This window comes from Python bivittatus, unplaced genomic scaffold, assembly GCF_059951505.1.
Source record: "Python bivittatus isolate LINGU-HERP-01145 unplaced genomic scaffold, Pbiv_v1 ctg000480_np1212, whole genome shotgun sequence".
Taxonomy (NCBI): domain Eukaryota; kingdom Metazoa; phylum Chordata; class Lepidosauria; order Squamata; family Pythonidae; genus Python; species Python bivittatus.
Window position 1 is genome coordinate 10,383,325 of NW_028277075.1, and position 23,910 is coordinate 10,407,234.

At 37.7% G+C, this 23,910-nt stretch overlaps 1 protein-coding gene across 2 annotated transcripts in view; it reads right to left on the reverse strand.

The window, feature by feature from the left end:
• Positions 1-4,783: 4,783 nt before the first annotated feature.
• The window catches only part of IFT43 (intraflagellar transport 43), a 70,285-nt gene continuing 51,158 nt past the window's right edge, over positions 4,784-23,910 (reverse strand). Inside the window, exons 5-8 of one of the 2 annotated variants that reach the window (XM_025169249.2) lie at positions 8,137-8,209; positions 7,811-7,886; positions 7,127-7,189; positions 4,784-5,381 (exon numbers count right to left, since the gene is read on the reverse strand). In XM_025169249.2, the coding sequence (XP_025025017.1) occupies positions 5,262-5,381; positions 7,127-7,189; positions 7,811-7,886; positions 8,137-8,209 (332 nt within the window). In that variant the 3' untranslated portion in view covers positions 4,784-5,261. The remainder of the gene's footprint in view (positions 5,382-7,126; positions 7,190-7,810; positions 7,887-8,136; positions 8,210-23,910) is intronic. The other variant, XM_007432306.4, reaches the window with a different exon arrangement.

Here is a 23,910-nt window from a genome sequence, read left to right on the forward strand (position 1 = left end):
GTAAGAATATTTCTGAGAGGAGTTCTGCATTGTTTTCTGAATGGGAAGACATTCTAAAAGTGAGAATAGAAAGACTCTATCAAAGCCCTGTCTGAAAGGATGTCCAGAGTTCTGCACCTGCTATATTCACTGTTTTCTTACTTTGAATCTGTAAACAACTACACATAAATACAGCAGTAAGTATGCATTCAACTTTGCAGGAATATACATGTTTAACTTAATTATGATGTACAAATTATGTTAACTTCTCCTCAGGATTCACTAAAACATACAATTTGACAAGGATGTCTAAGCTATTGCACACAATTGTATGCACCTTCAGTTCGTTTGGCCTGAACTGTTAGAACATGTTAACCATGTATAACAACATTAATGAAGTCTTAATGTATCAGGATTGCCAGGATGTGGTTACCAGCATACAATGCCAATTACTGGAAGCCAGTTAAGATATTGTGCTAGGACCCAAGTTCAAGTTCACCTTCAGCTGTGGAAGTTCACTTGACTTTGAACCATTCATTCTCACACTAAGCTACCTCACAGGATTGTTGTGGGAAAAACCCAGAGGAAGGAATATTATGTATACTGCCCTGAGCTACTAGAGGAAAGATGGAATATGTAAGTAAAGCCATGATAATGTGGAACTTTATGCCATGTATTTGGGTGAATGGATATGTATGAAAGATGGAGTGTGAGAGTCCCACTCAAGGCAGGCCAAAAAGGCTTTCTGCCTTCTTTTTCAGGAAGATTTCAGCTTAGGTATTGTATAGAGAATGACAACTTCAAAAAACAAGAATGCAACATGATACAGGAGATAAATCTTTCTGCCTTTTTGGCCTGCTTTGAGTGGGACTCTCACACTCCATCTTTCATATGTATCCATTCACACAAATACATGGCATAAAGTTCCACATTATCATGGCTTAACTGGCTTTTTCTGACACCAAAAGATGGTTCCTGAAACAACTGGAGGAGGCAATGGCAATCTGCTGGAAACATATGAGGAAGTATGAGAAAAGTGCCAAGATGGGATTGGACAAACTTTGACAGACTGGTCAAGCCTTCACGGAAGATACACAATTTACAGGAACTGTAGTTGTTTGGAACCATCATCCAGAATGAGGTACCATGTATGGTGGGTATCCTGCATGAGTTCTGGAATTCAGACCTAGCCTAGCCAGCTAGATTTTGCATTGGGTAGGTATGCAAGTTGGTATGAATGAGTGGAGCTTCTGGTTCAGGAAAATCTGCACTTATTTCTATCTGTCTAAACCTCTGGATAAAAAGAACAAGTATCACTAAAACCTATGTTGGTCTTGGAGGAAAGAAAAGGCAGTTGAATGAAGAAAGATTGTCAGGGAAAAGCAGTCTGTTTGTGAACTTAATACAAAACACAATGGTTTGTCCCTTGTTTTTATTCACCTATGCATGCCCAAAAAAGGGACAGTTCAAATAGTGGCCATCAACTCCTCTCTACTTCTTTTTCAGATTTTTCAGCAGCATAGCATTGGGAGGAAGACTGAGCCACCCCATGTCCCTGCCTGTTTTGTCACTGTTGACTATTCAAAAAAGTCATGTGTGATGGGGGGATGGGCAGGGAGAGAAAAATGGGCTGGGCTGCTCAACAAGTGTCTCAGCCAGCCTGCACATTCTTTTTTTCTTTTTAATGTAATTGATGCTTCCAGATTCTTTATCTCAATAATTAATTGTTACATATATGTATGCATCACCTTTGCACATAAACCCCAAGGGGATGCAGAATTAAAATGCAGGGGCTCAAGCCCTTCATTTGCTGTCATTGTTCTCTATGCTTGCCACAGAATAATTGATAGCTTCAGTACTGACAATGCCTGCCTGTTCTTTCCAGGCTGCTTTCTGCAACTAAGGTGCCCAGCTATCCTGATGTCTCCTCCCCCCTTCAGGGCAAGTCAGTTCTCAAGCAGCCATAGCAGTTCCTCATCTCGGCTGGAGCTTGCAAGAGGGAGTCAAATGGGGGAAGCTCTGAGTAGGCTGTTTCTCCCTTCCCCTTGGGAAATATGGTTCTGCAGCCGACCAGTGAGGAAGAAAGGAAGAGGGGCTCTACTTGCTCACAGAAGAGGAGAGAGCTGGGAGCAGCTTCTGGAGGAACCAGCCAAATCTGGAAAAGAGCCATGGCTGCTTTGGCAATTTAAAACAAGGGGCTTCTTAGATGCTTTTGCACATTCTGACAAATCTCTTTCAAAAGATATACTTGGCCCTGCTGCTTTCCCTACTGTTGTGGTTCAGTAGTTTCTAATATTTTGCTCCAGTTTGGAGGAAGTTGCATTAGTCAGATCAAACTGAGAAAAGTTTTCAATTTCCCTTTCTTTTACACCTGCAATATGCTGACTATGCAGAAACATGGTGGGGGTTTTATTGTTGTTGATGATGGCTCCATTTCACTGCCCACAGCACTGCTAAGTGTATTATTAGTTTGGGTGATAAGCATAGATAAATTGACACATTATGATCTTGGGAAAGCAGTCAACCTCCAGCATACTTTAGAACAGGAAACTGGTACTCCCAGTTCATTTCCAAATTCAAAAAGCTCATGTGGTGTATGGTGCACTTGTGTTGCTTTTTGTTTGTGTATCCTCTTCTTTACACATTCATTATTCATGTACATTTAAATAAATCTGAATATATGTTAGGGTCACCACTTAAGTGAGGAAAAATAACACATCAGTTTAATATGCCTGGACTTGCCTATGAACTATCTTTAATAGCTCTGAGGATAAAGCCCAACTTTTTAAGATGAGGCATACATGTATCTAAGAAAAACCATCTTAAGCTGGAAATGTAAGTACTTGGAAAAACATTAAGTATACTTTGCAGCCAAAGATGGAGAAGCTCTATACAGACAGCAAAAACAAGACCAGGAGCTGACTGTGGCTCAGATCATGAGCTTCTTACTGCAAAATTTAGGCTTAAATTGAAGAATGTAGGGAAAACCACTAGACCACTCAGGTATGACTTAGATCATATTCCTTGTGAGTACACAGTGAAGGTGATGAATAGATTTAGAGGATTAGATTTGGTAGACAGAGTGCCTGAAGAACTATGGACGGAGGTCCGTAATATTGTACAGGAGGCAGCAACTAAAACCATCCCAAAGAAAAAGAAATGCAAGAAAGCAAAATGGCTGTCTGATGAGGCTTTACAAATAGCTGTGGAAAGAAGGAATGCGAAAAGCAAGGGTGAAAGGGAAAGATATAAGCAACTGAATGCAGATTTCCAGAGAATAGCAAGGAGAGATAAGAAGGCCTTCTTAAATGAACAATGCAAAGAAATCGAGGAAAACAATAGAATGGGGAAGACTAGAGATCTCTTCAAGAAAATTGGAGATATGAAAGGAACGTTTAGTGCAAAGATGGGCATGATAAAGGACAAAAAAGGCAGGGACCTAACAGAAGCAGAAGAGATTAAGAAGAGGTGGCAAGAATACACAGAAGAACTATACAAGAAAGATCTTAATGTCCCTGATGTCCACCCTGGTGTGATCGCTGACCTTGAGCCAGACATCCTAGAGAGTGAAGTCAAGTGGGCCTTAGGAAGCATTGCTAACAACAAAGCTAGTGGAGATGACAGTATTCCAGCTGAGTTATTTAAAATACTAAAAGATGATGGTGTTAAAGTGCTGCACTCAATATGCCAGCAAGTTTGGAAAACGCAACAGTGGCCACGGGATTGGAAAAGGTCAGTTTATGTTCCAATTCCAAAGAAGGGCAACGCCAAAGAATGCTCAAACTATCGCACAATTGCACTCATTTCACATGCTAGCAAGGTTATGCTCAAAATCCTACAAGCTAGGCTTCAGCAATACATGAACCGAGAGCTACCGGATGTACAAGCTGGGTTTCGAAGAGGCAGAGGAACTAGAGATCAAATCGCCAACATTCGCTGGATCATGGAGAAAGCACGAGAGTTCCAGAAAAATATCTACTTCTGCTTCATTGACTATGCAAAAGCCTTTGATTGTGTGGATCACAACAAACTGTGGCAAGTTCTTAAAGAGATGGGAGTATCAGACCACCTTACCTGTCTCCTGAGAAATCTGTATGCGGGCCAAGAAGCAACAGTTAGAACCGGTCATGGAACAACCGACTGGTTCAAAATAGGGAAAGGTGTACGACAAGGCTGTATACTGTCACCCTGCTTATTTAACCTATATGCAGAGTACATCATGAGAAATGCCAGGCTGGAAGAATCACAAGCCGGAATTAAGATTGCAGGGAGAATCATCAACAACTTCAGATATGCAGACGATACCACCCTCATGGCAGAAAGTGAAGAAGAACTAAAGAGCCTCTTGATGAGGGTGAAAGAGGAGAGTGCGAATGCTGGCTTGAAACTCAACATTAAAAAAACTAAGATCATGGCATCTGGACCCATCAATTCCTGGCAAATAGAAGGGGTAGAAATGGAAGCAGTAACAGACTTCATTTATTTGGGCTCCAAGATCACCGCAGACAGAGACTGCAGCCATGAAATTAAAAGACGCTTGCTCCTTGGGAGGAAAGCTATGGCAAGCCTAGATAGCATATTAAAAAGCAGAGACGTCACCTTGCCGACAAAGATCCGCATAGTCAAAGCTATGGTTTTTCCAGTAGTAATGTATGGCTGTGAGAGCTGGACCATAAAGAAGGCTGAGCGCCGAAGAATTGATGCCTTTGAACTGTGGTGCTGGAGAAGACTCTTAAGAGTCCCCTGGACTGCTAGGAGGTCAAACCAGTCAATCTTAAAGGAAATCAACCCTGACTGCTCATTGGAAGGATTGATAATGAAGCTCAAGCTCAGATACTTTGGTCACCTAATGCGAAGAGAGGACTCTTTGGAAAAGACCCTGATGCTGGGAAAGATTGAAGGCAAAAGGAGAAGAGGATGGCAGAGGATGAGATGGTTAGATAGCATCACTGAAGCAATGAGCATGAAACTGAGCAAACTCAGGGAGGCAGTGAAGGACAGGAAGGCCTGGCGCAATATGGTTCATGGGGTCACGAAGAGTCGGACACGACTTAACGACTAAACAACAACAACAACAACTGAAGAGAATTGAAGGTATTGTTCAGTTAATAAAAATTATAACCAATTAACTTGAGCACCAATACAAAACTCCTTTTGAATTCTATTAGATATATTTCTGAAAAAGTTATTATTATGTAGGCAAAAATAATTCCTCAGATAAAAGTCATACTAAAAAGAGATGTGTCTACAACTGTGCTTCTGTGCAATCAAATAGTTAAAATTCAAGCATTCTTGTTCACAACAAGGTTCTCTTCTTTTTCTGACTGCCCAGAGTCCCATTCACTTAGATGTTCAGAGGCAACCTCCGTGTAGAGATGGTTCCAGTCCCAGATGACATCATCCTATGAAAGAACAATAACAAATGTAAAACATGTACCAATGGAGGAGAGATGTTTCTAAACATGGTAACGCAGTTCAAATGACAGAAGAAAATACACCACAGCAAGGACCCAATCCCTAAGTGCTAAAAATAATAGCAGGATCAGTTCTCTTTGCAGGAGAAGATCAGAGGGTTCAGAGGTGGTAGCTATAGTCTACAAGAATTGATCTCATTGACCAGAAGCTCCACCCAATAGTCTGCTAATTTTGAATGTTTGCTTCTAGGTTTGGGTGGCCACAACAGTGGAGAAATACTGTTAGAATACTGTAACCCCACTGCATAACCGTCTGTCTTTCTGAGCTAAATGGGATGATCTCTAGTGTGTCACTGCATTATTCTGGATTCCTTCTCTTAATGGATTTCAGGCCCTGTAATGGGAAGAAGTAATAACCTTGAGGAACAGGAGGAAGAGCCACTACCAATATAACAGTCCAATAAAAGAAACATGAGTCCGGGCCAGAACTATAACCTGAGAAAACGTCTCAGACAAGGCCCTGTCTGAGGGAACACATTCAGACTTGCAAGATTCTCTTATACTAGTTCTATAATAAAAGTAGCCTGCATGATTTTGGTTCCCTAGTCTGCTCTACCTTGAAGGACTGACATCAATCTTACATCCCCCCACCCCCACTGAATTTGATATCCTGTTCACCTCATGGTGATCTGAAAGTAAGCTTTCCAATGTCACAGACATTACTCGCTGGCCAGTTTTAGACTGGCAGCCAACTCAGACACTGTAATGGTATGTAGGAAGGACCTTGGGGGATGGGGCAAAGAGATGCTGCCTAGGGAATGGTCAGATAAGAGAGGGCATAGCCCACAGATGCATAATGGGAAGAGAAAGAGGCTCAGAAGGGACCCTCCCTAGTTTCTCAGGCTGTAAAGGAGATGGCAGAAGATTTGTACTTTCAGACTTGCAAGATTCTGTTAATGTAGCCTTACAATAGAACAGAATTTGCTCATCTGGTTGTGTTTCCTGTCTGGTCTACCTGGGAAGGCTGACAGATACCTAATGGATAGCTTTCTGAATGTGCTTGCCAGTCAGGAGTCCTGTTGAATCCCTAGCTAATCTGTGGATCACCATTTGAAACCATCACTAAGCATCCTTTTCTATCTAGCAGAGCTCAATTGGCACCAGGAAGCTGAGAGCAATGAAGCAGTGAAGTAGAGTGGTGGAGTATGAATGGAGGAATTTCAGTCATGAATCAGAGCAAGCACAGATTGGGGCTCTTTCAGGCCCAACTGTAATCCTACTCCATGGCACTGGGTGCCGTGAAGAGAGCTTACTTCTCTCATTCCACTGCATCTGCACAAAACAGTCCAACCATGCAGCATCTCCTCCATCAAAATGCTGGGGGAAGGAGAACTGAAACAGTTGGGGACTTGTTGTGAGAAATTTTTATCATCCTTTGCAAAGTGGGTCAATCTCACCTCCATTTGGACTTTAGACTTGTGGGGGCACTACTTGCTTGCTTGACACAGTGTCCTCGCCCCCAACAAAAAAAAACCTTAGTAACATTAAAAGGTTGTCCAGACCTGGTGCTGAATCAGTGCTCTGATTCTGATAAGGCAATTTTCTAAGGAAACTGAGAAGAACTGAAATAATGGCACTGGAACAAACATTCTTTAATCAATGAACTGAAGGACAGGCCTAGCAAAGAGATGTGTTCATGTTCTTCTCCCTGTTCCACTTCAGAACAAACTCACCTCTCGTACTTCTTGCTCTGGTGCTAAGACTTTACTGAGTAGTTTGAGATCAATCTCTCCATCCTGTGAAAACACATTAAAAATCATAGCTGCTCCAAGAACAAGTAACAACATCTGCATTTTGTCCACTAATAGCAAGACAATCCTATTCCTCCTCTGAAAAACACATACAGCCAGCATGAGAGCAAAGCAGAGCAAATGCACTAACATCTCAGTCAGAAAATGCTTTTAAAAGCAATCACAGCATGCAACATTGGAGAAGTGTTTTTTTCTCGGGCAAGGCTCTCTGGTTGTGACTACATTAAATCACTGTAATTTCCAAAAATTATCTGTGTCCAGACTTGTCTCCCAAATATAAACTGAATATGATAAATTAAATCTCGAAGGAAAGACATTCTGCCAAATGAGTTATATAACTAAGGAATGTCCAAAGATGATTAAAAGAAACATCAAAGATGCTGCATAGGCAATATGAAGATAAGCTCACTAGATATTTATCTAGTCTTCCAAGACCAAGGGCTCTATCAAAAGAATGGGTAAAATATTCATATATTACGTTAAAATAAAAAGGGACATCTAGAGGATAACAAATGTCAACTTTTAGTGTCAACAGAAAAGGCTTGCTGCTACCTTCTTCCTGGAAGAAATATAAATAAATCTGAGTTTCCATCTGACTGCACTCACCAAGGTTTGGAATGCGGCATACTTCATGAGGTCATTGTCCAAGTCACGGTAGGTCAGCACTCTATTCACCTGAATGCTGTGGTTGGGGTTAGAGCAGAAATGAAATTGGCATTCTCCATCCTTCATCAGAAAGCCTAAAGTATGGAGTTGATCCTAATAAAAAAGCCTTTTATTATCTTTACTCAGCAGTTACAGCAGCTACTTCCTCTCTTCAGAGGAGCTGATTTGCCATCGTTAAAACACATGGTACAACATTCAGCCAAGTAGGGCAGAAATCAATCCACACAAGACAGCCAACTAGCAGAACCAATACTGGGGTTAGTTACCTAGGGGGGGCTGCCACTTGCATGGCAAAGTCTTCCTCTTGTACTTCTTCCAAGTCAGGGATCACTGGAATATCTGCAAGAGATAAAAGAGGAGTAAGAAAGGATTACTACAGATTTGCCAAGTTTATTTTTGGAGAAGCAGCTTGGGGAAGGATCATAACTCATTGATAGAACATAGGCTTTGCACTCCGAAGGCCCCTTGTTCAATCCTTGGCATCTCAAATGAAAAACATCAGGTGATGGGGAAAATCTCTACCTGGAAGAGGTACCTGGAACAGACAATTCTGAATCAGATGGACAAACAGTTTGCTTCAAGGCAGGTACAGTACATATATTTGTAGAAATGTTGTTTCTATGAAAAAACATAACTTAATACAGGTGTAGGGAATCTGCAGATATTGCTGGATTACAGTCCCCAGTATCCCTCACTGTAGCCATGATGGCTGCTGGCACTAGGACATAAGTTAGCAACATCTTTAGGGACGCATGATCCCTGCCCTTGCCCTAATAATAGTCCTAACCTATGTGACTACTAATATCCTCCTCCTCTTTTTTTTTTAACTATTTAAGCAGACAGATATATGCTCTCTAAGAAAATTAAATATATTTCAAAAGATAAAAACAAAAGAAAAAATAGTTGGATGTGTGAATGGAAGAATGGTCTTTATTTATTTTGCACAAATACGCATACATGCTGACTCATAGAAACACCGGCTCCATTTACATTCTAGTATAATGAAATCTTCCTCAATCATATCAAGCTTGTTTTCAGTAAATCAGTTTTTGAATAGTTTGGTGCTAAAGCATAAGGTTCTCATGCTTAAGGCTCTGGCCATCCCTGTTCTCAGAGCTGCCTTGTTCCAATTCTGAAATTGATCCTAGTGTCCCAGATTAGTTAGATGGCTAGGGAACTGTCAGGCTCAGCTGAAGTTTTGATTGTTGTTTAATTTTTTAAAATATTTAAATCTGTACATTGCTCAGAATCACTTTGAGTGGGTGTCCTACAAATGTGATTAATAAATAAATAATGAATACATCCTTTACCCACTGTCTTAACTAAATGATGGCATCTTAGCATTGCAAAGCCCATTTCAGATTTTGTCTGTAACTCTGCTTTTGCATCCAGCCATTTGGTTGTTTAAGTGCTGCCTTGTCTGCAACCCTGGCTGAAATTAATATTCAAAAGCTGGAAAAGTGCCCTTCCTATGAAGTCTAGTGCCCATGTCCAGGTCCTTTTCAAAATCCCCTCTCACAGTTCCAAATGCACAGACTCTGTCTCCACATTCCTCCTCCTCCTCTGCAGATTCCTTTGACCTTGATGGAAGCAGGACTGGTCCATCTGCAGTAGGGCAAGGGTTAGCGTGGACTTTTGACAAGGGTACTGCTTGGAGCAACCCACACAGTGGGATTTCTCTCTAATTGGCTGCCTGGTGAAGGGGCTGAATGAAAGAGAGTCTGAAAGCAGAGCCAAACCAAAGGAAGAGACAGTGACAGCTTGGACAGTCTCAGCAGAGTTATGCCTTCCAGCTCCTCAACTATCCAAGGACTTGCTGCCTAAAGCAGAGTGGCTTTTAGCTCATAGCCAAATTAATAAAGAGGAAATGAAGCTGTTGATTGCCTTCTTCAGCAAATCTATGTTGTAGTGATAAAGTATGCTCTGTAACAGAACTGAAGTTTTACATGACTGCATTTTGCTCACAAATGCAAAAATTGCAGCCTCCAGGCTGCAGATAGCCCAACAGTTTGAGTGCATTCTATAATGACCACTTGCCTTCTCACAGCCTTCCCTTGCCTCCTGCTCCCATTTGCCACTGTACTTTTTACTTGTACTCTACTGCATTTCACATCACCACATCATTTTCTTTCTCTGTCTTTTCCACCCTGTCTTTTTGTTCCTTACATCTTCCTAGTAATGTTCAGCAAAGGGAGAAATTTGATGTAGTAGCTCAAAATCAAAAGGGCTACATTTTCAGAGTAATACATTTTATTAAAAGGCACAAGCTTTCATGAACTACAGCTCACTCTACCAGATGCATGGAATGGCTAAACTGAAATAGATTTTAAATTGGGAGGGGGGAAAAGCGGGGGAAGACAGGGTAGTATCGCAGATACAGGTTACTATACATGTGTGGCAGATTACAAGTACCATATCAAATAACAATTTTAATGTGTTAAAATCCCACTGTGTTTGTTAACATCTTCTGAGATAGCCTGAAATCTTTTGATGTACATTATGTGAGTTCAGCAGTCTCACCCAATCATGCTGGTGATGCTTCTTTGTTCCAGAACTTTAAGATCTGCAGTGGAGTATCCTGAAGGGTTAAAATGCTCTTTTACTTTGCCCTTTTTATGAGTCCTGATGTCAAACTTGTGTCCATTAATTATTTTGTGCAAAGTGTGGCCTGTATGTCCTACATATATCCCAGAGGGGCTTTGCTGGCAGAGGATAGCATAGATCAATTAGAGGAACAGCATGTGAAGGCATCTCTATTCTTGTGTGTGAAATTGTTGGGACTTGTGATGGTGCTGTTGGTACAAAAAGTGGAGGCATAATAGTAGACGTCTGGTTTTGTTGCAAGCTCTAATTCCCATGTAAGCATCATTTTCATGTTTCTTCTGACTGTGAGAATCTACTTCATGTTGGGTGGTTCAACGTATGCAAGTTTGGCCTGCCACCAGGGCCTGAGAAAGTGCAGTGTCATTGTCCAATATGAATTGTATGCTATTAATAACACGTTTGAGTGGCTTGAGTTGTGAACTATAGACGACAACCAGTGGTGTTCTGTTGTTTTGCTTTTCTGGTCTGTCTTTTAATAGGTCTTCCCCAGGGATCGATCTGGCTCTACTGATTTGTCTATTGATCTTGCTAGGTGGGTAATTCAGTCTCCTGAATTACTGGTTTAATCCCATCAGTTGAGCATCTCTGTCAAGTGGGCCAAAAGAAACGCAGTTGTAACATAAAGTCTAGCTATAGTCAATAAATTTGGTGATGTGTTCTGGGTGGAAGATGGAAGCATATAGGTATGCATGCTTGATGTGGTAGCCCAATGAGCATCCCTGTGCTGCTCTTATCCTCTATTCTGCAGCAGCAACCTGACTCTTTCTGTCTTCCTTTTGTTCCCAAAACTTATCATAGTGTCCTCTACCTCAACTATCTCCTTTTGGCATTTCCACCTGAAACTAAACCCATTCTAGCTTGCTCTCAGCTTGCTGTTTCTCAGCCTTGATCTTCAATGTTGTTCCTTTGCTTTCTTATCCCTTTCCAACCTTTTTTTGTTTTTGTTTTTTTAAACTATTTTCAGCCCTGAGAACATCTGGATATCCTCTCCTTAGTGCTGATTTAGCTCCCTCTACTGGGCTTGAAATAAATTATAAATGGGGAATAAAGTACCATATTTTGGCATAGGAACATGAAGTTTTTTCCTTGAATGGTAGGGGGAGATTGTCTTACAATAACTAAGAATAGAAGTTGCTGTTAAAAACAAGCAAATGTGTGGAAGGTAAGCATGGATGCCTTTGAAGATTAATCACAACTGGAAGGGATTACTTGCCTGCTGATTTTTATATTTGGGGAACCTTATTTTATAGACCATGAATTTTAATCAATAGTTATTAATACAGTTCATATTCATTCATTTTAGTTGCTCTAGCCCTGCCTTTTTTGGAGTGTGGCTTCTAATGGGTATGGATACATGTAAGCACATGTACACATAAGTGTATATACTGTATATACATTTTTGTGAAGAAGAAAATCTCCAGGACGGGTTTCAGCTGTGAGTTGGTTAAATTGGTTATGACAAAAAAAAAAAAAAATTCCTGTCTATATTTCCTTTTTGAGGAAATTATTTTAACTTCAGGGTCATCTTCCTTTGTGGTGATACAGTAGATACCAATTTTTAAAACTCAATGGTGTGTGTGTGTGTGTGTGTGTGTGTGTGTGTATTAGAGGACAGTAATGTATTAAAAGAAAATACATGCTTCATTTAATAGAGTATGTTTCTATCAATATGTGCATGCATGAACATGTGGGCGCACTGTTTGAATTATGTGTGTGCATTACTTTATAGCTGTGTTTGAGCAAATTATTTATGTTTAACTTTTTATTTCACATGACCCTGTCCACTTTGAAGTATACTCTTATGCCTCTCAAAATTATATGTGGCCATTAGGTAGATGGAACAGAAGTTCCCTGTTCTAGCTGAATAAAATATCAATTAGCAGAGATGGACAACAGCTAAATTATTAGGAATCACCTATCCAATATCCAGGTCCTTGCATAAGTCACATACATTGTCTTTAAGACCCAATTCTTTCATAGAGAAACTTGGCTTTTGAGTACCTCTAAGAGACTCTGGGTGTCCAAAAATGCTGGATCAGAGCTGCAATGCCTTCAGATATTAAAAGCCAGGAACTAAAACTAATAAACTCAGCAGCTATTAAAGCAAACAGACAAAATTCACAGACCATAGGGCAACTTCTAATCTAAGTAATGAACTGAGGTCAATTCATACTATTCATTTAATGTTGCAAGGCCTGCTGTTAGCATTGAATACAGTGATGGCTATCTGACTGCTTTACCACAGGACTGAGGCTGCTAGCCAGTCAAGGCTGAATTGAATTCATCATGTGCTGGTTATACTAAAAAGACTAGTGGAATTAGTCCTCTACAACAAGGCTTACAAAATGTATAATGAAGAAAAAATATCAAGAATGAAAAAGATTCTTTCAATTAACAAAGAGAATACTGTATACAATTGAGCAAAAAGACTTGCTATCAAAACTGCTTTATTCTTTTACCAGAAGCATTATAGAGCAATAAATAATCATTTTAATAATATCCTGCACTATCAGAAGTGGGTATGATAACATTACAAAAAAATCTCTAGGTTTTAGAGAGACTGTTTATCTACAAAATGTTGTTTAGCAGCTCAGTATTATTATTTGGAAGCTATTACAACTTTTTGAAGTCAACATCATTCTTTACTAAAAATCATTGAAATAACACACTCCTTAGTCGTAAAATTAATTAATAAACCTAATACATTTATCTTTCCTAGTAATGATGGGGGACTTTACTCTGACATCTGATGAGAGGCAAATTTTGCCAACTATGATTCTTCCAGGTTGTCTTGTTGGCAATTTTCTCATTCAGAGGAGAAATTACTGACCAATAGAAAAGACTTTAGTTAAGGAAACAGAAGCAAGAACATTGGACGAAAATGACCATATAGTGCTGACTCCTTGTTTTTAAGGGAAACCAAAATGAAGTGTAGACAAGCTTGTAACATGGACATTAAATGAATCCTGAGCAATAATAAATTTAAATTCCATGGCCAGAAAAGCTAATGAGAAAAGGAATTCAAAATGGCTGGACATGTTTTTAAAATGTTGCAAACGATGGACAAAATAAAGGCAATAGGAAAAACCAATGCGGCTTCACATAATCGGGCTGAGAAGTGGAAAACTAGTGAAAGACCTAAAGACTGAAAGAGGTAAGATATGCCTATCTTAAGAAAGATGATCCAGGGAACTACTACCCAGTTAATCTGACATCAATACCAGAGAAGATTTTAGAGACTGATCTATAAGCGCCTTGGAAACAAGGTCTTGCCAGACTAACATGATCTCATTTTTTGAATGAATAATTTCTGTAGCAGACTGTAGGAAAGGTGTAGATGTTATGTACAGTTTCAGGAAAGATTCTGACAAAGCACCCCATAACATTCTGATTAACAAGCTAGTTAAGTGTGGGCTGGATGGCATGACAATCAAGAGGATGTATAGCTGACTCAAAGCATATATTCAAAGAATGCTCAAACATGTTCTCCATCAAATTGGAGAGAAGTATTCAAACTAGGCCATAGGATTAAGTCCTGAGCATTGTGCTTTCTAATTTTTTTTTTTAATGACATAGTAGAAGGAATACTTTTCCAAATTGCAGATGATATAAAATTGGGTAGGACAGCTAATTTAGGCAGAAACAAAATTCCAAACAATACTGATAAAGAAATGGGCTAAAAATAACAGAATTAAATTTAGCACAAGCAAATGCAAAATTTAAATGGGAAGTAACAGCTTAACTTTATTCTTCATTGGTCAGGTTCTACCTTAACCTGCCTTATATTAAGGCAGGCAAATTCCAAATGATTGGTAGAGGAAACACTTTCTAATGATAACTTCAGTTCAAAAATAAAATCAATTACCAAGAGAAGACATGTTTCACTTCACTTGATGTGTTCAAGCGGAAACTCTGCACTGAGTAGAAGAATGGACTTGATGACCTTAAAGACTTTTTCCAATTCTTTGGAAGTCCTTCCACAAATTAACACCTTGCAGACTAACCTTCATGGTTCAGACTACTGCATGCAGAAAACATAATCAGTACAAGATGCAAGTCATCAGAAATGCTGATCTGAGGTAACATGTTAACTGTCCTATATTTATTTAATTCTCAGTAATATCAATAGCATTTACTTCTGAAATCTTTGCATTCAAATAAATAAATAAATAAATGGCTTAGACAAGTGATTTTAGACAGAGGAACAGAGAAGTCTAATAACTGCATCTCAAATATATGCATCTCAGATTAAACATTCCAAATCTGCCTAGAGAATTCCAATTATTGGGCTGATTAAAAATATACTGAATAATAATTAACAAAAAATATGGAAAGTGGTACTTAGCTGAGCTCCTCTGAAGCAGCAGGATCTCTAGATTTTCAGACTGTGGGCCTGAACCTTTCTAAAGGAATAGGGTGACACATATAACAGGGCCATCTCGCCCCTGTTATATCAGCCTGCCCCACTTGGTCCAGCAGAAGGGGCATGTTGCAGAACCCACCAGTCAAGGAATGTCGACTGGTGGGATCTAGGAAGAGGGCCTTTTCTGTGGTGGCCCCTGCTCTATGGAACAACCTACCTCCTGAGGTACGGTGTGCCCAAACTCTCATGGCCTTCAGGAAAGGCGTGAAATCCTGGCTATGCCAGAAGGCCTGGGGGCCGGATGGGCGTTCCCATCAGTGGAAGTGGCTTGTGGGGTAATTGACCTTGCCCCCGTCATCTTGAACATTTTTTAGTATTTATGTATAGGGTTGTTTTTATAGTCTGATTTTAATTGATTAATTAATTTTAACTATTTATATGGTATCATTTTTTAATGGTTCTTGGGTCTTTGGTTTTAATTGTGAGCTGCCCAGAGTCACCCATTGGGGGAGATGGGTGGCATACAAATTTAATAAATAAATAAATAAATATTAAGTACAGAATAAGACTGCAGAAGGGGGAACTGGGTGGATAGAGTTCCTTGGAAAAAGATCATTACGATTCATATTACTTTCCTGGGAATGACTATTCTCTCTGCCTGAAGCTTATCTGATAACAAGAGCTTAGAAAGAGCTGCCACTTTGTTCTAATGTTTCATGGCATACAATCTTATGGCAGGAATGGAAGGATGTGGCCCTCCAAAAGCACTAAACTCCATCAGTCTTAACCAGGGCCAATGGTTTGTAGGTTTAATATTATAACATCTACAAAGGTATAGATAATCCAGCCATGTTTTAGGATGAAAAGAGATATCCTTTTGCAACACCACTACTAGATTAATAGTCAAATCCACATACCATATATAGCAGTGAATATGTTTATTTATACATAGTTTTGCTCATATGTTCATTGTTAAAATCAATTCCAAAGAGGAGAAGGCAGAAACTAAATTATGTTTATATTTATGTAACATTATTTTTCTTCCTTTTGTCTATGTCTTCAAATTATAGGATCCTTCAATTTTACAAGGGGTTATAGAGCAAAGCTCAAAGTGGAAAAACAACTATTAAGTTTGCTGCAGAACTTTTTTAAATTCACCCAAACTATAAAACAATTTATGAGACAGGTTCTGATCCTACTTATTGACCTGTTATTTTCAACAGCCAAATTAGGACACAAAAGTCTCCTAGTAATCATCTAGTTTTTGCTATAGCCACAGAAAGCAAGAATATAAATCTTTGATAATGTTATATACAAAACCAGAGAAAAACAGAGCACATAAAATAAAAGATTTGAAAAGTTAACTGGCCTGTTTTGTGCAATGAGAGGCTTTAAAATGAAAAAAGGTTGATTTTTAAAGCATGGAACTTCAGCCACATGCAATTCTAATTTCTTTACTACTGCAAAACTTTTTTTTTTTTTTTTTTACTAAGCACTGTTACCTTCTGCATCACGTTTAGGGAATTTTAAACAGGCAAATGGAAGAGGGTCTGATTGAAGATGAAGTTAAATGAAAGAAATTGGTCTCATTTAGCACATGACAGGATTCATCTGTGTTCTCAAGTCCACTGAGGTAGCATCATGGGCGTTTCATATTCATGAGCTGCTGCGACACTGTGTCCCTGCATTTACAAAGCACCATGTTCAGCAAATTCTGTCCCCGTGGACACCCCATGCATTTCATGGTCCTGTCAGAGAGACATCAAAGACTCCAGTAACCAAATACTAGAAAATGGCTTTAATTAGCAAATTTCAATCTGATAATTATTTTTCTTCTAAATAGATATAAGAAGAATAAAAATAGAAAAGCAGAAAGCAACAGGCTATAGCCTTCAAAAACTGCAAGGAACCAGGAATGGAAGCAGGACACAGATAAGACTGCTCATTCATTTTGTAAGGACACTAAGCAAGCTGATGAAACATATGTTCCCTAGGAACTACATACTACTGGCTGCCATACTAGAAAAGCAATTGAGAGTTATAGTTTATTTTTCTGAGATCAGCCTAATATCCATTGTAGAGTATCCGGAAGTGGGTTTCAAATCTTTTCAGTAAAAATAAAGCCAAAGTTTTAGAAAATCGAGAAAAAATGAAGAAATATAATCCATCATCCTAAGAACTCTTCTGAAAGCTGGGCCTGTACTGCAGCAGACTGGCTCCCTAAAAACAGAGATTAGTCATGTCAACATATAACATTAAACTGTGACTTATATTAACCCTGGTTTTATTGCATTGTTCATGAAATGTCAACTCACTCTCAGCACCCCAATTGTCTTTGTACTATCTCATCTGCTTGCTTACACTGGACTTACTGCAAAAACAGCAGTGAACATTTTAAAACTTGAAGAGCCGAAGAAAAAGAGCCTCCCTCCCCTTGAAACAACCCAAATGGGACTCCTGACTGACTTGGCATAAGCTGTATTCGACAGCTACCTCATTATCGTCTTTTCCCAACCTCTCAAATATATCAGCTCTGCACAGAAATGTTTAATTTAGCTATTCCAGCTATAAATAGTTGGGAATTATCTTGACTGACAAAACTGCAAACTTGCACAGTGTGGTCAGTCTGAATTGCTCTTTTATTTTAACAGCAAATTTAAGCACACTACCTTTCAAACTCTTCAATCCTATTTCGAAGCTGTCCATTTATTCATAAACATTTTTCTTCAAAATATCTTGATGGTATAGAGGCCCTCTGGATGCTCCTTAACACTCCCAGTAATCCTCACTATAAGCCAAGTGGGCAGCTAGACATCTGGAAATCTACAAGTTCCCCCTCTAGCAAAATATCTCTGCTTCGTTGACCAACTTTATCCCAAAATGTATAAATCAGAAATGGCACTTCTTCTGGATTCACTGATAGTTTAACAGTGGAGTTGCATTCACAGCCATTCTTGTCTTATCATGAATGAGGGCAGCTCATTTGCTCTTTGTTTATTTCTCCTTGGAAGCATAGCTATCAAAAAGCCAGGAAGAGTTTCCATGGCGCAGCCTATTCCAACAACGGTGTCCACAAAAGATAACACCAAGAATTTTTGCACACATCTTAATTCTAACGTTTTTATGAATGCAATGCTTGGATCTAAATTATAAAGGTTACATTTCTGGAGGTTTCTTTCTTTAGCAATATAAACTTAGGCAATTAGAAATCTCTTTTACTATAGCAGATGGTTGGGTGGCATGCAGCAGGGCTATACATGCTTCAAAAATTAATTGGAAGAAAAGATTTAGATGCACTTTACCTTGCAGGAAAAAGGACCAAAGCATGAGGTCCAAATCATTTCCAAAGCAGATAGTGTCCTAATATACAGTAGATCATACCATTACCTTCTTTTCTTGATCATAAATGTATTAAAGAATAATAGAAGGTGAAGATAGCTTGGCTCATTTTGCTCAGGGGTCCTTAATCAGGATATAGTTAGAATATTGAAAGCACATTGTAGATACAAAATAGTTGTCATGGTGGGTTTGACTAATCATAAAACAGACACCTATTGAAGGGCAAAGTACTGGGCTTCAGTTGCCCACTATCTTATTCTAAGAATGCTTCTGTGTCTATGAAGGTTCAAAGGTGTTGTGTAAATATAGACTATGCTTGAGGGTGATGTCCTGCAGTATGCTATTATCCCTGTAGAACTTCTGCAAATTCATCCAAATTGTAAAGGTCTTCTAGTAATCATTCAGTTATTTGCTATAGTCATAGACTACCAGAATATAGCAGCATGCTATTATCCCATTAATTTTTTTAATTACCGGAAACTGTCTCTCTGGCACTAAGCAAATACAGCATATGTATACCTTGTCCTTTTAGGCGAATCTGAGACATAAAATTTGCTTCATGGCCAATACAGAACTATATACATTTTGCTATTATGCTATAAACGGCAAGTGATCAGATTTCCTAAAATATATCTATTATAATCAACTGCACTCTGAATGGCCTCATCTTCAGAGATCAGATTAAGATAAAATATTGCAAGCAGCTAGAATTGTAACACATTTGGAATATAAAGGAAAGCAGTTTATATTGCTTCCGGATCTACCCTAGAGTGATACAGAAGCATATTTCCTCTGTATCACTCTGTTTCAGCAAGTAGAGTTTCACCAAGCAGACCTCAGGGTGAGGCATCAATGAATAAAGACTTCCTTTTTATATTATGTACTACTTTGCTTATCCTTGAACACCAGTGTAAGGAAATTTTACGATCTAGAAATGGCTATTCATTACCTCAAACAATGAATGGCTACTCAGGCAGTCACAGAAGGGACACAACAGTCTATCCCCAAGTGTTTCATTGGTTTGGAAGCTTGATGAACCTATCAATGAAACAGATCTTTTTTTTTCTTTCTTTTTTACCCTTGTGGAAGAGCAGGCTGTTGAGGAACAATTGCAGGCACCTGTGTTGCTTCCTTCCCCTCCTATCTGAGCCTTCTCCCCAGCATCAGCACAGCAGAGTTGCTTATAAAAGCTGCAACCTTGAAACAGGTTGGGGTGGAGGCACAAGTGTTTTTGAAGTGCAGCAGCAAACAGAGAAAAGCAGCCAAATAGAAGAAGGCATTTTTCCTTCACAGAGACTGGATGGTCCAGAGGAAAAGAAGTATAGAGGCAGAGCAAGGAAAATTGCAAGTATAAAAGCACAACATGGAAAGTTGCAAGTACTCTACATGCTGCCCAGTAACAGAGAAGAAAAAAGCAGAAGAAATCCCAGAGAGGAATTAAGGCAGAAGAGGTTTTGTAAGAAGAAACATTGTTATAGTTATACAACAGAGTATAGTATAGAGGAAATACTGTAATAGTAATACAGTATGGTCATTGTTATTGTTGTAGTAATAGTAATCAGCATAGTAATATAGAAATAATAGTAACAGAATAGAATATAGGATAGAGGCAATAGAAAACATTCACATATAAACTTGTAAGTTTCATATTTCACTTTTGTATCTTGGTTTTTTCAAAATAAAACATCTCTCTAACCCTTTCAGGGAGATATAAAAATCCAAGTGTCTAGGGGCCAGTGCTTTTGTGGCTCTTTCAAGTCTGTGTCAATCAAATTGGGTATAGTTTAAAAAGAACCCATGACAATCCTCACCCCTTTTTTTTTTCATTCTCTAGTTGCAGTTTGAGGAGTCTGAGGAATCTGAGTTCTTGCTATGTTACCCACTAGGAATACAAACTTCCATGTTTCCTTTTCTTTTCCCCCCCAATTCTTAACTAGATTTTAATTTTGTTCAGCTTAAATATTTGAGTTTTATGTAAACCAAAAGTGTCTTTCCCCAAGATCTCATGGCAGCCACAGAGGGCAGCTTCTTGATTGGGAAAACACTTTAAGATGTTCCTGATACACACTACCATGCTTGTGGCACACACAATTTGTCCTTTGAATCCAGATCTCTGCACAGCCTTACCGCTGGTGGATGCTGAAATATTAGAGTTAAACATCAGAGGGCAAGATAGAATGAATTACAGAAGCCTACAACTCAGATTAGGAATTATGTGCTATTAGGAAAACAATTAACATTCATTCATTCATTCATTCGTTCATTCATTCATTCATTCATTCATTCATTCATTCATTCATTCATTCAATTTATATAGCTGCCCATCTCACTTCTGTGACTCTGGGTGGCTTACAAAGTTGAAAATCCCAAAAACAATACAAGAAACAAGGAAAAATATATAACCACAAAAGCCATTAAAACATTAAAAAAAAACAATTAAAACTATTATAATCTGCAGGAGACCACCATTCATTTTTCTAACAGTACAATCACTTAGCAGGCTCTCCACCAACATCACTGCATCCTCAGGCTCAATGGCAATCCTCTACTTAACATACAAGGGAAATGATATAAAAACTGAAAGAGTACTAGACACATTTAAATTCAGGGAAGTTAGGAAACTGACTTGAATAAAGTGATTCTAGTTTTTCAACAATCAAATTTTAAAAGGGAAACTTGGTGGAGAAAAATCTTTATAGCCAAGTACAGAGACAAAAATATATATTGTTAAAAGCTTCTTATTGAACAAACTGTGGGTAACCATATATTTAAAGTACAGGGAGGATAATATATAAATTCTTAAACTAAGAGTTAATTCAAATTAATGTTTTACAAAGGCATAAATCATGGAAATACATTTATCTATCTAGGAAGAGAAAATACATCACAATAATATGTGGACAGTTACCAGAAATGAAAATAGTTGTGCTGTATGTTCAGTTTTTGAGCTGTACAAATGCAAGTAATACATATAAAAATTAGTCCTTTACTGTCTGAAACTGAATAGCTAATGCTACATGTAATTAATTATATAATGATAAAATTACATATAAAATGATGAAAAGACCAAGTCAATTGAGTATGTAAATTGTGCTGTATTAAACAATTTAATAGCTGTAAAATAATAAAGCCTCACATTTAAGAAACTGGTTAGATAAAATGGTTTATAATATTCCTTGGCTTAATATAACAAACATATAAGAATTTATGGCCATGTGCCAATCATGGTGATTCTACCCTGGAATGTTAACAGACTGCAAAAGTTTAAAAAAGCAAGACGATTCAGTTGTCTTCCTATTAATTCTATCAATGCTGCCTCAGGGCATGATACAAAAATGACATCTGTAGATGCCACACATTATTGCTTCCTACAGAACAGATTTTAGATTTAATTGTACACTAGTTGTAAGTAAGGCAGGAGAACTGAGCCTTACAATTCCTATATTAAGAACACTAGAGAACAGCATTCCATGTTTATATAATTAATATAATTTTTGCAAATAGAAATTTGCTACAACTACTCAATTATAAAACACAGAATAATACTTGGTAGAGGGAACAAATGAATAGAAGGAAAACTACTATTTAGGTTATAGAAGCTACTAAGAACTTGCTTTATCCTGGGGACTTAGTATATTCTCCTTTACAAAAAGAAAACAATTAAAAAAAACAGCACTGGCCTAGTTCAAAAATATTAATTAAAAACTAAAAAAAACCCACCTTCATTTAAAATACATTAACTTTATTATTCAGTTAATTAAATATTTTGTTCATAATGTTACACCACTTACAAGATAATATATCATTAAAATTTGGACCAGTTTTTATTTTGATAAATATGAATAAATATTAATAGAAGCATGAGTTTCAGTATTTGTATTATCTCATTCTTTTACAGTCAAAAAAGCAGCTACAAAGCAGCATAGCCCACCTGAGGAAAACATATCTTTAATGTGGTATACCTGTGAAAGGCTTCTTGGAATTTCATTTAATAAAGAATATTCAATTATCTGTTGTAAACACAATATTTCCTTGCATTTTTCAACAGTTTATGAAACAGAAAATGAGAATACATAAATACTGATGGTTATAATGGTGAGAAGCAAGTAACAGAGTTGGCATAGAAGGCACAGTAGAAATCTTTATTGGATACAGTATGCTCCAAACTCAGACTGTGAATTAATAGGAAAAATTTACAAAACTGTTAAGAATCATATAGAAAAAGCTGTCTTGAAGTCATCAGGAAACATGTATATTACATGTAATAATTATAAAACACTAGAATGTTTCTAAAATAAATAGCAAATACTCATCATGATACTGTTAAAACTACAAAAACTAAATAATATTAAATAATACTAGTGCCATTTATGCAGTAGTAGTGTTGATGTATGAATATGTATATTTAAAATTTCCCTAAACTGATTTTCAATAAATTAATAAATAAGTTAAATATAAAGTTGCAGACTATGTACTTTAAAACAAAAATTTCAGAGACGTTAGCAGAAGCATTTGTAATAATTTCTTAATATTTTTTAACAATTCAGGTATAACAAGAGTGAATTAAATACAATATCCAATATTTTAACTGTATTTATATTTAAAGTTATTAAATTTACTTGTAATAGTAGTATCTTTATTTCAGTCATTGGCCAGAATAACATAGCATTCAAGAACAAAATTACAAAAATCACTGTAGTGATATTCTAACCTATAGTCTAACACTATAAGAAATGACTGAAATTTAAATCACTACTGCAAACTATAAAACTGTGACTCCAGTAGCAGTAAGATTATAAGATTAAGATTATAAAGCCAAAAGGGAATACAGCAGAGATTTATATAATTTGGGTAAAACTGTAGGATAACTAAAGATGAATAAAATGTGGAATATTAAATCACTGTACCACTAAAATTTACAGCTAAGCTACATTGTAACTATAAGAACTATAATAGTGTGGTATTAAATAAAACAGAAATTAAAGGAATGACAGTACCTTAAAAAGCTAGACAGTAGAGCTAAAAACGACCAATAATATGCACATTTATGGGCACAGTCTTCATCAATCTGATGGCTTTAATGGCTTTGGTAAGTGACTTGTAACAGTATGGTCATAGTCTGTACAAAATAAAATAAGCCCCTAAACTACATCATTAACTGTTACTGATCATATGTGGGCAGAGTTTACACATGATGTAACAGAATTTTGCTACATTTAGAGAAAGTTATTGTGATCACCTAAAAAAAAAAAAAACCCTTATCAGAGCATCCAGGAAATTTTGATAAGAGTGATAATTAGATGAAGATGAAAATCCCTGTAAAACTGACAATAAAGGAGGATGTGGGCCAGAGTTTCTATGGCACTTGTACCACAGGACAGTGTCAGGCTTCAAAAGGAAGGAACCTTTCCCCTCCAGAATTGTTGTAGGAGGCACACTGAACCAGACCTTCTAAATTTAGGAACTGAAGTGTGGTATAAATAAAAAGATGGCTTAGAATCTAAGATGTGGTTGTTTATGAATATATCCTGTGAGAGAACAGCAGATTCTAACTGACCTTCTACAGTATGTCTAAAATCCTCTGTTTTAAAATTAATTTAGCTTGATATGGCTCCAGTGGCAAGATAGCATCACCGGAAAAGCCATAATAATTCAATTTCCTTAGGGTTACTTTCCCATGAGGATTTGAAATTGTGTACCAAAATTAGATGGGCCAATCCAGCTGGATTATAGA